The 19,806-nt window shown below is 34.5% G+C and overlaps 1 protein-coding gene across 2 annotated transcripts in view; it reads left to right on the plus strand.

The window, feature by feature from the left end:
• LOC130808738 (proteasome activator subunit 4-like) overlaps positions 1-19,806 on the plus strand; it is a 32,161-nt gene that overhangs the window by 9,576 nt on the left and 2,779 nt on the right. For both annotated transcript variants that reach the window (XM_057674215.1, XM_057674214.1), the window contains 26 exons: positions 48-164; positions 278-345; positions 447-548; positions 633-849; positions 1,003-1,236; positions 1,339-1,466; positions 3,075-3,192; positions 3,264-3,470; positions 3,560-3,715; positions 3,848-3,924; positions 4,037-4,254; positions 5,544-5,760; positions 5,918-5,997; positions 9,036-9,153; positions 9,237-9,407; positions 10,432-10,600; positions 10,697-10,740; positions 10,824-10,866; positions 10,961-11,106; positions 11,218-11,312; positions 12,790-13,682; positions 16,365-16,643; positions 16,844-16,939; positions 17,450-17,628; positions 17,717-17,798; positions 18,913-19,034. In XM_057674215.1, the coding sequence (XP_057530198.1) occupies positions 48-164; positions 278-345; positions 447-548; positions 633-849; positions 1,003-1,236; positions 1,339-1,466; positions 3,075-3,192; positions 3,264-3,470; positions 3,560-3,715; positions 3,848-3,924; positions 4,037-4,254; positions 5,544-5,760; positions 5,918-5,997; positions 9,036-9,153; positions 9,237-9,407; positions 10,432-10,600; positions 10,697-10,740; positions 10,824-10,866; positions 10,961-11,106; positions 11,218-11,312; positions 12,790-13,682; positions 16,365-16,643; positions 16,844-16,939; positions 17,450-17,628; positions 17,717-17,798; positions 18,913-19,034 (4,376 nt within the window). The remainder of the gene's footprint in view (positions 1-47; positions 165-277; positions 346-446; positions 549-632; positions 850-1,002; positions 1,237-1,338; positions 1,467-3,074; positions 3,193-3,263; positions 3,471-3,559; positions 3,716-3,847; positions 3,925-4,036; positions 4,255-5,543; positions 5,761-5,917; positions 5,998-9,035; positions 9,154-9,236; positions 9,408-10,431; positions 10,601-10,696; positions 10,741-10,823; positions 10,867-10,960; positions 11,107-11,217; positions 11,313-12,789; positions 13,683-16,364; positions 16,644-16,843; positions 16,940-17,449; positions 17,629-17,716; positions 17,799-18,912; positions 19,035-19,806) is intronic.

Genomic DNA, 19,806 nt, shown 5'->3' on the forward strand with positions numbered 1-19,806 from the left:
TTATCATTCTTGAAAAGATTCACATGCTAGCTCTTTGATATTTCCAGGTTCCTGTGGCAAATGGGGCTAGTTCGTACCCATACTCTGTTAGTGTTCCAAGAAATACTAGGTTCTTGTTTTCTAACAAGACGTCCACTCCATCAAAGGCCATTGCAAAATCTATTGTAAGATCTTGTCACTCATTTTAAAGTATTCTCATTCTTCATACTATATAAAGAGCCTAGTATGTTTCATATTGATCATACTTGGCTATGCTTTAATGTTTTGTTTGATACAGGTGTATCTACTCAGACCTGGGAGTTCAGCTCAAGAGCATTTTGACAAATTGATCAATCTTTTGGAACAGTGAGTACTCTCATGCTTTCCTCATAGTGTCCAGAGTCCAGACTCTATTAGTTACATTGAACAGAGTGCTTATTCGAGAGTCACTTTTGTTGGTGTTTCAGATATTATCATCCCTCTAATGGTGGTCGCTGGACCTACTCTATGGAGCGTTTTTTGTTGTATCTGGTTATTATGTTTCAGAAGCGCTTACAGTATGAGCAGAAGTAAGAAATCCACCCTTCATTTATATCATTTATGTCAATAGAAAGGTTCTGTTAGCTCTTATTTCTCTAAAATGCTTCATGCAGGATTCTTAATGATTCCAGAAGGCCAGAGCTATATTTGGGAAAATTGGAGAGGGTTTCTTTTGTTAGTACTGTGTTAAAGCTGATTGATCGTGGCCAATACAGCAAAAATGATCATTTATCTGAAACGGTTGCTACAGCAACTTCAATTTTGTCTTTTGTAGAGCCCTCTATTGTCCTTCCCTTCGTAGCTTCTCGATTTCATATGGCTTTGGAGACGGTTAGTAGACTTGCTAGAAATCTTCCATCAGCATGGGATATGATACTTCCCTTTGCATATTTTACATGGAATAATAAATATAATTCTCTTTCTTAGAAAAGGGCAATGAGATAGTGATATGGCGTTCTTTTATTCCTTTATCTTTTTTTCCAGATGACAGCCACCCACCAGTTGAAGACAGCGGTTACATCTGTAGCTTATACAGGCCGGTCTTTGTTCTTCACATCTCTTTCATCTACAGCAGAAAGACCTGATGATTCTGATTATCCAAACTCAATAATTGATCTATTAGTCATCTCATTATCAAATGCATTGCTGGGAATGGATGCCAATGATCCTCCAAAGACTTTAGCAACCATGCAATTGATTGGTTCCATCTTTTCCAATGTAAGTGCAATTTTCAATAAAATTCACTGTTTTTTTTTTAATTTTTTTTATTTTTATTTTTATTGTAACTGATAGTTTTACATCCATGTTAAATCTTTTCAGATGGCTGTCATCGAAGATAGTATTGATAATAGGACGCCGATCTCAGCTATCCGCTTCTCGGAGTGGCTTGATGAATTTCTCTGTCGCCTGTTCTCATTACTCTTACACTTGGAACCAAATTCTGTCACGTAAGAATGCTTTTGTCGTATTATTTATTCTCATTTGTAACATCCGATCCAGATATTTCATATTGGATCTTGCAGTTATATGTGAGAATATAACACCGCACTAAAGCATGCCAGCTCTCTATATTTTCGTGAAAAAAAATGTGCATACCTTGTTGCTTAAAAACGGAAAAAATCGTAATAGGAGCATCATTGCCATATCTTATCAAGATGTGAACAACTTTAGCTATTCACATCCTTGGGTTCAACTTTGCCTTTTCGTTCTTGGAATGGGAGTTTACATAATGATTACCGGTAGTAGCTAGTCACACTTGCTTGCGAGTTGCATGTGATTTTTGATGTTGAAAATGACTTCTTTTGATAAAGATGAGACTTGCATATTGAATAATATTTGCAACGGAAATTGAATAAAAGATTCTTATTGAAAAAACCTTAATTTTACTGATTTTTTTTAATTTTAAAAAGGGATCTTTTATATGGTCAATGATGGCATTTTTTCTCAAAAACAATTTAAAATTTTAATAAAGAAAAACTGCAAACCACATCTACTCCAATCTTGCATCCTAGCCCACCATTCCATTGCTTACCCCAGCCGCTGGCAGCCCACAACCAACCGCTCTAGCCACCAATTAAATTAGCCTTCCCCCACCTGTGAGACAATCCCTTCCCCTATCCACGGGCACTGCCCGATCTTAAAAACGCCAAGAATACAAGGAATTGACAAAGTTGAGCCCATAACAGAAATATCCAAAGTTAGTTCTATTTTTAGAAGACGCTAGATAGACTCTCATACCATACGGTTTTTAATTTTAACTTTTGTTATAAATTAATTTTATTCGGTGATATATTTGTTTTATTTATAGCAAATTTTATACTAAAATAATTTATGTCATTACGAAACTAAAACTAAACATTATATTAGAAAATGAACTCAAACAACATATAGCCCAAGAATGACCATCATTCCATTACTATGTAAAATTGCTGTTATCGTCGTTATCATCTGATTGTGACGAATTTGATTACAATCATCCCCTCCAAATGTTTAATACATCGGCCACGTGCATGAATGATGATCATCATCAAAGCTATGCATTACACTGCAAAAATATAGTATAGCTTGTTCATTAGAGCAGATAGTTACTTTGTTATAAAACTAAGTAATCATAATGTTCTTTGTTGTTATCTCTAACCATATCTAGTTTAATCCACGTGAAGGGTGAAATTCCACAAATTTTGATCTTATTTTTGAGTGTTGAATTTGCTTTAAAGTGATATTTCAAAATAAATGTGTAAGAGCATTATAAGGAGTTTGTATATATTTAAAAAAATATCAATTTCATATGTCCATGATTCGTTTTTGAAAAATTATATAATCTACTTCTCATGTGTTGCTACATTTTCTTTCCGTTCTTAGAATATGATCTTTAAGTATTTTCGATCCGTATAAAAATGAGCACCATAGCTTTGTTTATGCATTGCACGAGATTCAAAACAGCTTTAAATATAATTAAGTTATGAGTCAGCTCATGACCTGTTGTTTCTTTTGTGAAATTCTTTTGCGTGAGAATGTACACTAATTGGGAACAAATAAATCGTTTACGGTACTAGGAATGAAGGACTTAATTCTGTCGCTACCTCCGGTACTTTTCTTGTTGAAGATGGTCCATATTACTTCTGCATGTTGGAAATCTTGTTCGGAAAACTGTCAGAATCACTTTTTACTCAGGTCTTGGCTTTGTATCCTTCAATGTTGTACCCTAAAAAGGACATATTACTCCAATTATTCCATGTTTGCAGGCGTTGAAGAAAATTTCCAAGTTTGTGCAAACGAATATACTTCCTGGGGCTGTTGCAGAGGTTGGTCTTCTTTGCTGTGCATGTGTGCACTCAAATCGAGAAGAGGCTGTTGTCCATCTTGTTGAACCAATGCTCTCATCAGTTATATCATCTATGAACGGGATGCCTCGAACAGGCTTTGTCAGTGGGACTTTTGCTTCCTCTTTTGTAAGCAAGGCTTTTACTCTATTTTCTCAAAAAAAAAAATCTAATTTATAATTGGATCTTTGTTGGCTAATGTGATTTTGATACTTTAGGAAATACCTTCAATTTCTCCAGCTCTTGAAGTTGCGATTGATTATCAGTTGAAAGTACTGTCAGTTTGCATCAGTTATGGGGGTCCTCATCTGTTGCGATGCAAGGATCAGTTCAAAGAAGCTATCAACCTAGCATTCGAATCACCATCTTGGAAGGTTTCTTTTGGCTTCATGCTTTGTATTGGGTGTATTAGTTTTACGTTGAGTAGCTTATTCACAACCATGCTGGTCAAAAGTGTTTTTCTCTTGTTCTCAAATTATGTGGGTTTGTTTTTGTTTGCGGGACAGATTAATGGAGCTGGTGACCATTTACTCCGTTCTCTCCTTGGTAGTTTGGTGCTTTATTATCCTATCGACCAGTACAGGTGTTTCCTTTTTGGCCTTGGACATTCACATACAAATGCACACACTTATGAATTTGCTGATTCCTGCCGCCTATTATTAAGGTAGTTCACTTGACACAAATTGGGTTCATAGGTGTGCTTTGCAACATCCCGATGTCCCTCTCATGGAGAAATGGATGAGCACAAAAGATTTTTCAAGTGACAAACCACTAATCGGCCCAAAATGGCATGTCCCAGTGTTGGAGGAAATTTCATATGCAAACGAGCTTCTATCCCTCCATTTTCAATCTGCGCTTGATGCACTAGATTCACTAGTGAGAATATGCCCAGATAAAATTCATATTAGTGCAGGTGATGACTTTTCTTTCCTTGATAATTTCACTTAATTTCTAAAGGCTTGTTCTTGATAAAGATTTTTAAATATCATTGATTTCTACTTCAGTTTTTCTAGAATTTTTAAAGATAGGTGTAGCCATTGAAAAAATGGACTCTTCTTCAGATGAAGTTGACTCAAGACCCAAACTGGCCCATCAGGAACTTGACTCAAATCAAACACGCCCGAAGTCAACCGAACCCAAAATTACGCAAACTATACCATTAAAATATGCTTTAACTACTAAAAAGCATACCAATTTTTTATTGGTTTCATATTTTGTTAGTCTGTTCATATCTATTCTAATTATTTGTAATTTTTACCTTAAAATTGTTTTCTATGAATTTTAATTTTATTTTAAGATTTATCTATCTAAATCTAATAGTCTTGACTTAAACAGAATAACAATGACAATGGCTAAGCATTAATCTCTACTGAGCTACTCGAACCAAAACAAATCAATGACAATGTCAGCTTGACACACATTTATGTCTCATTTTTTCCAAAACTATATTCACCTCTACTTTGTTTGCCTTGTTTATTCGTCTAATATTAAGTCAATGTCTTTTGTCACCCGTGTTTCATCAAAGTACTCTTTCAATCTATTTATGATCTCTTCATCTTGGATTGTGATGTTGATTAACATACTTCACTGTACTAAGATTCTTTCTAAGCGCTTGTCTCCATTTGGTCATCTTTTAATGATTTGTCTCCTCTTCTCTCAAGTTCAACTTGTCGTTTACCGGTACACTTTGAACTTTGCCTCACGTATCCCATGTTTTGTTTAAATTCTGACTTCCTTGTATTTTTGCAATATTTTACTCACTCCCACATTTTTAGTCTTTTTCTTCATTACAACCTTCTACTTAGCTGTATGAATGATACAATTCATCACCATTATCCAAGTTGAATTTTCATCCTCCTTGCTTTTTCAATTAATTTCTTCAAAGACTATATCAACAATCAACATTCCCCATTTTTTAGGTTCCACCATTTGATTCTTCCACCTTTTGAATATAAGTATTCCAAATGTTATTGCTATGATGATTCAATTGCCGCATTTAGTTGAAGGCTAGCTTTGTCCTTTTCAAAATTATAGGTTTTGAATTAGATCGACAGTTGTTGTCTTTGGTATGACCAAAGTTTTATTTTTGTTTTGATTCCTTTAGTTGTAAATCACGAATGTTTAATTGATTTTCTTAGAAAACAGATTTAGAGGCTCATTCATTTATGAGAGAATATCTGACTAGTAAGTGGCGTTGCGCAGGAAATGAAAAAGACTACCTCAAGGTGACTCTTTTGCGGATTGATTCCTCATTGCAAGGTGTATTGTCTTGCTTGCCGGATTTCAATCCCTCTCTTGTTACCGATAATGTTGAAGACACAGTGCAAGATCTATTCTTGCTCGCAGGCGCTGCTGGAGCTAGAGTTGGCAGCACGGAGATGCGAGTGAGGGCAGCACAAGTTATACATGCAACCTGCCGGTAGTGTCCTAAAACATTTTCGTATACTTTATGAGATTACTTCTTCCTTTCATAATGGTTAAGAAAAGGAAAATGGATAACTATAAATAAACCCAAAAAGGAAACTTGCATAAGTCATTGAGTTATTGTGCTAAACCTAATTGATGGTGTTGCTCAGATACTTGTTGGAGAAAAAACCGGATGATAGCATATTACTAATTCTCATTATCCGTGTTATGGATGCTCTAATCAATTATGGTAAGTGTTTAGATATGTTGAAGGAGGGTATATGATGTTATTATTAGTCTTTTGTTTACTGACCTTTTGATGGCTAAACTGCATTTCAATGAGCTAAAATGAATTTCTATGAGCTAAATTGGATTTAATAATGATTCTGTGAGAGATTTGATTCGCGAAGTAATTTGTGATTTGTGGGTTTCTCTTAAATATCTAGTATCTTATTTATGATTGCATTCCTTTTGTTTCTTTTGTTCTTGGGGAATCAGGAGGCAACTATTCCTAATCAAGAGGGAATTAATTTTAAAAGAAATGACCAAAATGGTATTGAAATAGGTTCACCCATGAGTTTGCCTACAAAGTGATTACGGGGGGGGGGGCCTGTAGCACCTCTGATTTACTTAGAAAAAAAATAAAGAATAAAAAATAAAGAATAAAGAAAATAGGAAAAAAAAAAGTACAACCCTTAATTATAGTGGTGGAAGCTAATACTTAAATAAAGAGTATTACCGTCATACTCAACTGCAAAGTCAAGTGTTAACGGCTTGTGAAAGTCCTTAGCTATAAACATAAATTTGATTGATATAAGTCGTAAAATTAATTTCGAATAACCAATTACATGACATTGCATAGTTTTAAAACCTACTATAAATAACAACAACAATGCCAAAGTCGTAAATCATCAAAAGACCATCATGGTTGAAAAATTGGTTGCAAACACTTGTAAAATAATAATTAATATAGGAAAGTATCCCCAAGTAAATCACATTCTTTAAATGTTTGGTGTTCCCTTTAGATATAACTCAACAAATATCCTAATTTGTACTAAATGTAGTCTTTTATATACAAAGCTTAATTAAACAAAATATTGTGGCGTACTCATTGTCATTGTCACCTAGCCCTCACCACAAGTAATTAACATCAATAAATCAACAATACCTGAATATTAATACATAATTACCAATAAAAAGCATAACTATAACTATAACTATAAGGCCCAATCACCAATAAATGCCAAAGTAAATTAGTCATAATTCTATCTAATATTGAAAGGGGTTAGCGCTAAAAACATATTTAAGTTAACCTACAAATTAAACTGATAATAAATGAATTAAGTTATAAATGAGGCACAAACCTAGTTGTATGAAGAGGGAAAGTAACAAGGGTTTCAACAACTCGACACCATACTGGAAGAACATGAAGGTTTGTATTTGCAAAGTTACAGAACAACCACTGTTCATGTCAAAACTGCTTAACTCCTATGCTACAACACACTCTGAGTAATCTTGCTTCAATAAATCTGCAATTTTACTTTTTATAGATTGTCCAAGCTATATTTATTTTTCTTTTCTAGCTAAACCTGAATCACACAGCAAATTCCAGACAAAGCTCTTAGTAGTCACTGCACCTAAGAAAACACTATACGGGAAAGTTGGAATATGTGCTTAGGTCGCTAACTTTTTATCATGTTGGCAAACATCCCATCTACTTGTAAGGCTGACTCTCCATTTGAACTCGTATTTTCTAAGAGTTGCCTAGAGAAAGAAATGTACTTAAGAAGAAGCCTCGGGTAGGATAGTTACGAGTTGTATATTGTTGGTCTTTTCCCAAACTAAAGACCTCTATCTTGGAGATATGCTGTCAGATCTTCTCTGTTGCTCCTGTGGGCTTAATAATGCTGTTAGACCTAACTATTCAGAGCATAGAGTGCTACTTCTTTCCAATCATTAAGTGATCTACAGAAGGATGAGTTCCTCTACATTGAAATACCAGCTCCTTCATCCACATTCTAGTGTAACATATCTAAGTGATTCTACCCTATAAAGAGTTCAGAACAGAGCGCTTAAGGTTGCTCGGTGCTATGCAACACATATTAACCAGATTTTTTTCATTCCATTCTATATCTCAAAACCAACAGAACTAAAATTATCCAAACCCATTAAGAATGTAAATGATCAAGGGGATAAATTTTTTTTTTACTCCACCAACCTAATCTCTCTATGGTTGTAATTTTTTTGGATGAAAAGACTCTTGATGACCGAAAAATCTAAAGTTATATTGTTTGTGCATCAAATTGCTAAGATCCCAAAAGGTCTAATGCCAAGTTCTATGATTGGCGCTGAATTGTTGACTTGAAAACCATCAATTAGACACATGCTAGTAACCTCAACCTTTCAAGTTGGTGTAACGTTATCACCACATTATAAACAATATAACAACTTTTGAGAAATAGTGTCAACAAGCACCTATAATATTGTGGCTTGAATTAAGTTAGGGAGAATTTATAATTATGTTTAACTGAGAAAAAGGAGGTCAATAGAAGAGAAGTAGAAAACCTGATTGCACTAATTAGTAGGGCTTACATGTTGGATATTTGGCCAGAAAAATGACTAATGTTCAGTTACAAATTTATAATTTCAAATATTTAAATTTAACTTATAAGGGGGTTGTTGAAAATATGGTGGTTGGTCACAAAACTTGATATGCATAAGGTGCTTGTTGACAAAGTTTTTAAAATTTTTTGTTACTTTACTGTTCAGAGTATTGTGACATACGTTTAGAAAATTTGCGTATTTCTAAATAACCCTTTTAAGGGAAGATTTGAGTCTAGACTTGCCCCATATATCATTCTCATCCTATGCCACAATGAGGGAATGCGAATTTTCAATGTGTTTTTATATGTTAATTATACTAAACTTTGCTGAATAAAATTAATTTTCCTTAACAAAGTTAAACTAACTTTGCTTTATTTTTACAATCATAACCTCTTTATCCAATCTAGATGGGGGCTTGAAGACTCTTATAGTTCTTTTTCATATTATAATGGATTTTGTAATATGACTCATTTTATCACTTATTAGTTATGTGGAATTGCATTTACAATTAAAGTTTAATTGGAAACAACCTCTTTGTTATCACAAGGGTAAGATTGTGCATATCCTACCCCCATACTTCATCTAAGTGGGAGTCTAGGTCTCTAGGTGGGAGCAACTCTATAGCATTGGTCAATGAAATGTTGTTTACTATCTTAGGTTCTTTTCTTTATTTTGTTGATGCAGGAAGTCTTGAATTTGATGAATGGTCAAATCATAGACAAGCATGGAAATTGGAATCTGCTGCCATTGTAGAACCTTCTGTTAATTTTGTGACATCCTCTCATTCAAATGGGAAAAGAAGGTTTATCTTTTTCTGAATGCTCTTTTAAATGCCATATGGTCTCAGTTTTCTTCACTCAAATTTTGTTTAATGTTTGAATTCAGGCCACTCTGGGCACTTGCTGACAAGGCATATATGCACAACACATGGAGAGCTTCACAGTCCTCTTTTCATTTGTATCGTACCAGTGGAAACGTCTCTCCATCAAGTCATGCAATACTTCTGATGGATGATCTTCTAGACCTTGCTTTATATAGATATGAAACTGTTCGCTCGTGAGTTCCTTTGGCCTTGTTGTTCCCAATAGTCACATTAATAATTCTTTAGCTAGAAAATTCACAATAGTACAATTCTTGACACTTAACTCTTCATTTGGTACTTCTCAAATATTTGTTTGGATTGAGAAACTGTGGATGAATTCCTGCAAAAAAAGGGTGTTGTATTCTTGGTTGCTTGAAAGTGCTGAGATATGCTATATATTTTTTTGTTTGGAGACATATTCAGTTTGTGTCTTTATGAACCATATAATGTGATTCTTTTTCAAAGAGGTTTTGTTTATTTTTCTTTTGAGGCTTCATGAATATGCAATGACTGTAGAATCGACATCGGTAAGGAGTTAACGACTTTTGGTTGGAGTTTCACATGAATATTATACTCCTTATTAGTCCCTTTTCATTTTGCAGAAATATTAAGAAAGTGGTTGTGACCACTTAAGGAAGGAGAGAGAAATGAGACATTTAGGGAGATTTAGCCAAAAATATCTTACCCCTAACCCAACAATAGGAACCGAGACATTTAAAGGTAAAAAAATAAAAAAATCTAACCCAAAATAGTTATGACATATTTAGGGTGACTTAGCCAAAAAGAGAAGTGGGACTAATACTGAAGGGTTCTCAGTAGTGACTTCTAGCGAATTTAGTTTATTAGAGATTATGTTTGGCAATTTGAAGGGTAATATTTTTCAAAAATTGTGTCAGATCGGCATAACTTTGGCTTGATGTTGGAAAGTTTTTCCGTGTATTAGGTTTAATATCTTGGAGTCTGTTACATTAATTTTGATGTAGTTGACTTTGAGGGATCATTGGCCTACTGATCTTTATTGTTGGGTATATGTTTAAGTTTATGGTAAAGTGTCTAAATGTGGAAGTGTTCATAAAATTTGAGTCTTCTTTTGTTTGTTAGTCAACTAGCTCTCATAAATTTATAAATGTTAGGGAAGAGAATCTTGTCCATTATTATATGTACCAGTTTTTCTCTACTGTGCATATTCTTTTTTTTCTAAAATAATATGGAAATCAGGCTTGCTGCAAGGAGCCTCCTGAAGATGTTAAAGAGATGGCCGTCTATGGTCTCAAAGTGCATGGTTGTCCTGACCGAGAAATTAACAAACCCTAGCTCACCTGAATATGCTGTTCTTGGATCTTGCACCATTCTTTCCGATCGAACGCTTCTTAAGCATTTGACCATGGTAGTTAACTGTTTACTTTGCTATAAAAAAAAAAAAAAAAAAAAAAAAAACTTTCAAAAGTTTATTTTCTAAAATATTCTTCTGGTAATTTTTCAGGATTCAAAGGCTTTCACTTCCTTCACCATTGGTATTCTGAAAAGGTATTATGGTATATGTAGGTTCATCCATGTGCTTTCAAGTTCAGTATTTGGGTTTTATCTTATTTTTGTGTTCACCTGTTTAGTGCACATCACGAATCCTTGAAAGCTCAAAAAGCAATCACCGAGGTAATCTCGTGCACATTAAATTCTTGGATTTTCTCATCTGCTTTTCTCTAAGTAATGCCTTTCGTTACTGAATCAAATTTCTGATTGACCATAGCTCTTTGTGAAATTCAACATTCTTTTTTCTGGAGTACCCAAAAACCTCTTCAAGGCATCAAATAGCCAGTCAGATGGGCAACTTTTTGTTGATTTGATTTCTCAGATAGGGTCCATGAGTTTCGATACAAATAGCTTGCATTGGAGGTACAATGCATTTATCTTGATTGTCAAAGATATATTGCTGAATTTATGAGAGCTTCATTATCATTATGATCCTACAAACTCACTTCAGCTTTGTTGTTACTATACCTACAGGTACAATCTAATGGCCAATAGAGTCTTCTTGTTAGTGGTGATGGCGTCTAGGAATAATCCACGCTTCTCTACACAAATTTTAAGCGAAACTGTTGGTGAGTGAGCTTTAGTTAATTTGTTTCCCGTTGTATATGAATGGATAGAAACAACAACAACAACAATGTCAGTGCCTTGAACCTTACAATATGAGGTGGTTGCATGAAACAAAACAAATCAGCTAACAAAGATTATTCAACTGTTTTGAGTATTAATTTAATTATCTAATACTAATATACAACTTTTACATCAATTTTAATTATCATCTACATCTATTCTCCTCTTCATTCCTATTTGTTGTCATGCTCTTGTAGTTTGGGACTTCCAAGTCAATAAGTCATTCTTTACTTAGTTATCCAGGTTATCTTTGGCTTGTCTCTTTCTTTACTTAGCTCCTCAATGTTCCAATGTTCCACTCTTTTGACTTTTGCTTTTTTGTCTTTGCACTTGAGCAAACCAACCAATATAGATAGTCTTCTCTCATTTTTTTTTCTTTATTATTAACAAGTTTTAGACCCTTTTTTCTGTCTTCATTTTGAATTTATCCTTTAGGATATGTCCACTCAACTATCTTATCATACACATTACAACTACCTTTGTCTTTCTACAATGATATCTATTGAAAGCCCATTGCATATAATTTTGTTGGTTTATTGATAAAGAACTTACCCTTTAACCTTGGCGACCCACCTTGATCACATAATTTTTTGATTGTAGTTCTCAAAAAGAATTATGAACACTGAATCTTATGTTTAACATTGATCAATATTTCATTGAAACAAGGTACTTCAAACATTCACTTGGAAAGGGCCCGATTATATTTAACTTTATAACACCTAGGATATGAAAAATGATGATGTTGGCAAATAGGGATGGACCCAACCTAGATTCATGGATTCATATCCGTTTCATAGGGTCTCGATCTCAATTTTTTGACCCCAACTTATCTAGGTCGCATCGGTATCCTTTGATAAAACTGCGGATCTAGGTTTTGATTTTGTATTAAATTTTTAGGAATATCCATAGACCTTTTTTCTTCTTTTTTAAAAACTTTTTTCACTATTATAATCATTTAAATTTTAAATTAATAATAAGACTTGTGTTTTAGTTAAAATGTGACCTTGTTTACTTTTGCATTCAAATGTGACTTACTAACTACGTGAGTTTGTGATCTTTTTGGTTGATTATTAATCATAGATATCCAATGAAAATTTTGCTTTCTAAAATAAATAAATACGATCACTTTTACTTTATTTAATTAGAGCAGTATGCCAGTATATGATATATTAGTATTTGCAATCTGTCAATGGCTAATTGATATTATTTTACTGATGTATGCGGTAATTAGTTCACCCTTATTATATGAGTGGTCTCATGTGTTTTGTTAATTTAGTGGGAGAGAGGGTGCGAATGGGGTTGGGTATTCATGTGTAGTCTTTGTAAATGTTGGTCGCATTTTTTTGAATCATTATTGTTCTATGTTATGTGAAATTCTGGCACATGCTAAGTTGCTAACCACATCTTGTTTCTTTGCAGGACATTTCTTAAAGAACTTAAGAAGTCAACTTCCTCAAACGAGATTTCTTGCAATTTCAGCTCTCAATACATTATTAAAAGAATCGTCTCATAAAATGTTAGCTGAGTCATCCCCAGAAAATGTTGAAGGTGTCATTCAATCTTCCATTGAAGGAGCTTTAGTTGAAATTTTTCAAGAAGAGGGATTCTTTAATGAGACCTTTAATAGCCTTTCCCATGTTCACACAATTAGTGATGGTGATACTACATCTTCTAGGGGGAATTATGGAAATGCTTCCTTTCAGAGCGTAGCAGACAAATCAATTACCTTTTTTTACTTTGACTTCACAGCTTCTTGGCCACGAACTCCTAGTTGGATTTCTTTGTTTGGAAGTGGTACTTTCTATTCAGACTTTGCTCGATTTTTCAAGCGATTGATTCAAGAGTGTGGAATTTCTGTTTTACAAGCTCTAAAGAGCCCTCTGGATCATTTTGCAAGTTCTCAGGATAGATCAAAGCAATGTGTCGCTGCAGAAGCATTTTCTGGTATTTTGCATTCTGATGTGAATGGTCTTCTTGAGGAATGGGATGATTGGGTAATGTCTAAACTGCAGGATATTATCATGGCACCATCAGTGGAATCTATACCTGAGTGGGTATCTTGCATACGATATGCTGTGACCGGTAAAGGAAAGCATGGAACACGAGTTCCACTACTACGACAGAAAATAATGGATTGTCTGCTTAAACCTTTGCCTCAGACTGCAAATACTACTGTTATTGCCAAACGTTATGCTTTTTTGGCAGCTGTATTTATAGAAGTGTCGCCTCCTAATATGCCAGAAGCTGAACTACTGCAGCACCAGAGACTACTAAATGAGTTGTTGCTTAATATGAGTCATTCATCTGCACAAGTAAGTCTTTATCTTCTTTTTACATGTTAGATTTGTCTCTTTGTGCTATCACTTGCATATACTGTAGACGACAGAAAGAGGTGTTTCTATTATGAGCTTTGCGAGGTGCTAAGGTTAAATTAGTTCATCTGTGCTAGGATTCTCTATACCTTGTTTAATTATTATGGACTGCATTTCTATGTTTCTTAATATACATCTTTGTAAATGATGTAATATTTACGTTGGAAATTATCCATCTCATAAGGAAGGGTCTTTTTGATAATTTATGGAGTATTTACTATATTACGAGTTGTCACTGTGATAGTGGCTAATGCAGAAGATAAAGTTGTTGAGCGCAAAACAAATCTAATAACTTATTATTGGGAAGTGGTAACTTTATTTGAACAATCTTTAAAATCTCGACATAGTACTTGTACAAATGCCCAAACTTTCAAAATTGTTAGAGGATGCTGTTACCATTCTCTTCGATGCAAATCTCTTATGGACATCACTTGTCTTGAAAATCTAAATTGACTTTTAAGTATGCTTAGTATCAACCTGAAAGCTATTGTCTTCTGAATTCATTCGTTGTAGATTGCATAGCTTGCAAATTTCTTCTAGGTCTCCCTTGTCTTGAAAATCTAAGTCAGCTTTAAAGTATGCTTACCATCAACCTAAAAGCTACTGTCTTCCGAATCCTTAGCCTCCGCCACTTCATCGTTGTTTGCATAGCTTATTTGATTTTGTCTTCATATTCATTTACTACAGTTCTTCTCTTTTTAATTTTTTAATTTCATCATGGTAGTTCAGTAGTTGTCTTCAGTTTTCAATTTGGTTAACAATTTTTCTTGCAGTGATACTTGTATTGCTCGTCTTGTGTTATAAGTCATAACTTTGCAGCCCTAAGATGTGACCAAATCATATATATGTGGATTTTCTTGATAACATGCTTTTACGTCATTCGTAGTGGTGAAGTGAACAATTTTTGTTGTATTCCTTACTCTTTCTTATTTTTCATGTTGTAGATCGAGCAAAATTTTAGTTTTAAAATGCGTCTCTAAGGACATCCACTTTTATGTTTTCGCTTTTGGGGGATAAAAATTTTAAAATTTTGAAAAATGAGACTAAATAATTTGTCTTATTCAAAGAGAGACGAAGAAAAAGAAAAGAGATTTCGAGGTTTTCGAAGAGAGAGAAAAGGGAAAAAAAAAAAAAGGACTTGCTTGGAGGCCTTAAATTTCACTCTTGCATCTCTTCAGGCTTTTTTCACTTGGGGAGCTTCCTTTTTTTTCACTGTTGCATCTCTTTAGGCTTTTTCATCTACTTCTTTCTGCTAGTTTTTCTTTAATTTTTCCTCTTTATTCTTTGAAATGAAAGTATTAAGTGGTTCAACAATGGAAAAACAAGATGAGAATTACAAGAAAAGATGAACTCAATTGTTTATGAGGTATCTTGGATACCTCCCCCTCAAATAAAGTTTATTTATAATTAGATTGAACAATACAATATATAAATAACCCTCCCCTATCTTGAGAACAATTTTCTCAAGATCACAATACTAATTCTATGAAGAACACTCAAGTTTCTTACAATGAAATAGCCCTCTCGCAAGTTCGTGTGTTTGTGGTGCTTTTTGTTTTATAAATGATGTATCCTTTTATAGGCAAGGAGTACATCATTCTAGAACCACACATTAATCACCATTACACCACACAATTTACACCCACAATAAACATAATAATTAAGTATGACAATGAACATGGCAATAAACAGAAAATAAATCACCCTTCAATACCACCCACATAGCTGAAACTGATCAGAAAGCATCCTAGGTGGAGTGCTTGAACGAGCCCACATCATGCTCAACGAGCACTCAAACCAGAATGCTACTGCTTGCCCACTGAAGTGCTGCTCAAATGAGCATAACAGTCGCTCAAACGAGCAGCCTTACTGCTGCCTTCTGTTCATTTCTTCTCACGTTGCCTCGATCGGGCAACCATTCATCCCATGCCTTGACTTGTACAAGGCATGGTTCCTCACCTCAATGGAACCTCTAATGCTCCATGTTAAACACCTCATGAACCGTTCCACACTTCAATTCACTTATACTCGACACATCCTCATCGTTCCTCTCCAAAGTACAAGCTAAGGCATGTTCGATTAAATATTCAAAGTCATGAATTTTGGCACTTACATTAACATTCTTCTTTGAATTTTTGTCTTTGATTTTTCTGTCTTCTTTTTCTTTTTTCTTATTGAACAATGTGATAATAATAAGACATAATGTTTTAGAATGTGGGTTAAAGTACCCTCTTGTGCTATTATGCACTATATTAGTGGCTTAGAGCAAATATAATTATGTTTTCGATCTTATATGCAATTATAATGTGTATTTGATGTTGTTTTATGTATCAAATACGCTTAAGAATTGTTTTATGAGATTTGGTGCAAAAAAAGTGTGCCTCACCAAAACTCTGCTTTCGCCTTGTTCCTTGCATCTATGTTCTGGGACCCTTTTGTGCTTTGATGTGGTTTGCGCCTTGTAAAACTGAGTCAAGGTTTCGTGTTTGTTCAAGTTTATTACTTTTACATGCTGTAAATATTTGACTCATAGTTGGAAGAATCATTTGTCTTTGCATCTTTTCGTAGCATTGTCTCTGCCTAGAAGTTCTGACTATCAAAGTGCAAACTTTTGTCGGACAGGTAAGGGAAGCTGTGGGTGTTATCCTTTGTGTATTATGCTCAAATGTTCAGCTCCATAGATTATATGCCCGTTCTTATCCTGACCTAAGTGGAAGCCGTAGTGTGGGTGAAGAGATAGCTGAGGGTAGTTGGAGTCAGCTTCTGTTGGATCAAGCTACTGAATGTGCCATTAGAATTCAGAAAACAACTCACTCCGACCATATTGATGCAGATGCAGATGTATTCCAGGAAAATAGGATCCCAAATGATTCTGTAGAAGATGTAAAGAGGATGGAAACGGTATATCATTTCTTCTTCGAGAATAAGTATCAGCTTGCTGTAACTCTATGGATAAAGTTGTGTCGTGGTTGGGGGAAATCAAACATTACAACCTCTGACGTGGAAGTCACTGGCTTGGATTTATCTAATTGTGCGATCACATGATTTATTGCAGATTCAAAACTGAGTATAGTCTAATTTATTGTTTTTACAATGTGCAGTTGTTCCATTTTGTCATTGCGTTGCTGAAGTCAGGCAGAGCCTTGTTTTTGATGGAGACAATTGTCGGCATTCTTTACCCTGTGATTTCTTTGCAGGTGTGCTAAGTGATTTCTTGTTCTCGTTGCTTCCTGTCTTGTATGGTTGTCTAGTGTCCTCATTTATTGAATAATTTTAATTCCCTTTTTTCAGTTTGCATCATAGATAACTCTTTCATCAAGACGTTGGTTCTGTTGTAAATAATGACAGGTTGTCAAACATCAGCTTACATTGAAAATAGTTTTTGTCTGTCCTGTACTTCTGACTCTTTATCTCCTGTCTTTTCTTTTCTCTTTAAAATCTTCTCATCTTTAGAGAGGAGTGAAAAGTAAAGGGACCTTTATCGGACATTTATCAAAAAAAAAAAATAAAGAGACAGGAAGAATCTTATTTCCTAAATATGTATAAGAAAAGAGTGGGAGGTAGAAAGACCATAATAAAATGTCACTATTCCGTTTTTTATTTTTTTGTAAGCATTAAGAAGACATTGGGTGAAGTCTGAACTAGAGTTGTGTATAAAAGCAGAGCATGTAAACTTGTTAAATGAAAACCTGTTTTGGCTTTTGAAGGATATATCAAATAAAGATTTATCAACATTGGCAAAAGCTGCTTTTGAATTGTTAAAATGGACTATCTTTGAAGAACCACATCGTAAAAATGCTGTTGCTGTTATCCATAAGTCAGCTAATGATTCTAATTGGCGGACCAGATCTGCTACATTGACATATCTCCGTTCATTTATGTTTAGGTAATGTTTTAGCAATCTCATGCTTTTTTATTTTCTGATCTATATTTTTTTTTTGTTGATTTCATCTTTGCTCTTTTGTTCATAACAGGCACAATTTTGTCCTTCCACATGCTGAAAAACTACAAATTTGGACTATTGTTGAAAAGTTACTCATAGATGGCCAAGTAGAGGTAAGTTTCCTTCCATGTACCCATGAATTGCAATATGTAATTTTGTATGGTAGATCGAAGTTGATGCATGTATTCATTTCCTGCGATAAACTTTTGAATAGTTTCAGCAATCTGATGTGTTTTATTACAGATTTGTTTTTAGTTTTCTATGCATTAAGATGCTCAAACAAGGGTTGATTAGTATGCTTCTCTACTTTTTATTAAAAAAACATGGAAAATTCTTTACAAAATGGTTGTTTGGATTCTTTTGTATTTAGGTTCTTAAATGTTTGATCTTAGTGGTGGTTGTTTGTGACAATCACTCTCTGAAATGTGCTGGTTAGTGAACCTATGTGGATAAGACTACGCAAAGAAGGAGACATGAAACACACAAGGAGGGCGGTAAACAACTAGTATATGTTTCAACTTCAAGGTGTGGTATGGGAACATGGATTTGTTTCATCCATACTTTTTAGAAGACCTGTTTCCGAGATATATGTACAAACTGTTGTGCTATATATGCATCTTGTACAAGAGATAGCAAACTTTTCTCGATACATAAGTCAGTGGTTCACAAGGCCTTGATAACATACCAAATAATAACCTAAGCTTAAGCTGATGCAATTTGACTTCTATATTTTCTTTGATTTATGATCTAATGCTTTAACTTCTAATGATCTATAACCCCATTTCATTCTTCATATCTCTACTACTCAGTTTTTAATCTGTTAACCAATGTCAACCCATCATGTTCATCCCACTTAGTATAGTTGTGAGTGGGGACAAGGAAAAAAGTAAATGTGTTTTTGTACTTTTAGTGGGGGAGAAAAAATGTTTAGAAATACCAGAAGGGAATTTAAGAGTGGAAGAACTTTATTGTATGTCTGAAACTGAAAGTGGGAAGAACACTATGTGACGGAGGGATCATACGTCAAGGCAATGGTAGCGATTAGTGACCTTGAAATATATGCCTTTTGTTTAAGTGGCATTTCTATTTATGCTTTGAGCAATCAGTCTTTACATAGAAAAATAATCCAAATTTGTGCTCACGGATCTAGTTTAAAAATTAATTTTTATATAGTACTTTTTGTAGCTTGAATTAAATATCCTTTTTTGGTTCTGCTAATGTTTATAGGTACGAGAACATGCAGCAGCTGTTTTAGCTGGCTTGATGAAAGGTGGGGATGAAATTCTTGCTGAAGACTTCCGTGGAAGGGCATTTAGGGAGGCAACTCTTATTCTTAAGAAAAAACAAAGGTGAGATCTTTGAAAAGCTGCCTTTTCTTTTTAGTGATAGTGTGGTATGCTGTGGGCCTGAGTCTGACCGAATATGAGGCCGCACACTCTAGCTTTGCACAGCACAAAATATGGAAGTTAGGCAGCGCATGACCACTAGCAATTTCAAGCATAAACCCCACTAGGATCATGGGGTCCTTCATTTTTAATTAAATATAAATTTTAAGAGAATAGAACCTATGATATAGTCTGCTAGCCTGACTTGATCTGCAGCGTGAATGGGCCTTGGCTCAGTTTTCCCTTGCCTGCTATGATTGCTTGAAGAGCCTTGAAGCTCATGGCCGTTTTCAATCCATCTGTTTCTAGCTCTAAATATGTTGTAGTATCTGAATTCTGAATACATTTTTGAGAGCCATCGAAGTTCCAAGTCTGCTGTGTCCTGATGATGGCCATCATCTCTTTGTACACGTCCCATTTTTGGTATGATGTCTTAAGTAGAACCGGCTGGATAGAAAAGAAAAAAGATTCATGCTTCTTTCTTCTTCTATAGGGATTCGAGCATTTGATATATTGTTTTCACAAACTCATGCTCCCCGTCTCCTCTAATATACTGCTACTGCATAAAAATAGTCATGACATTACGGCGTTGCTATTTTATCCTGTACCTTTAACACAATTAATTTTGGATTGCCTATTTTGCACCGATGCTCTGAGCACTTTAGGGTTCAGTGTCTTTGTTTGTTGGATGGGTTATGTGAATTCTCTCAGCCATTTTATTTTTCTATGTGAAATG

Source organism: Amaranthus tricolor, chromosome 3, assembly GCF_026212465.1.
Source record: "Amaranthus tricolor cultivar Red isolate AtriRed21 chromosome 3, ASM2621246v1, whole genome shotgun sequence".
NCBI classification, from domain to species: Eukaryota; Viridiplantae; Streptophyta; class Magnoliopsida; order Caryophyllales; family Amaranthaceae; genus Amaranthus; species Amaranthus tricolor.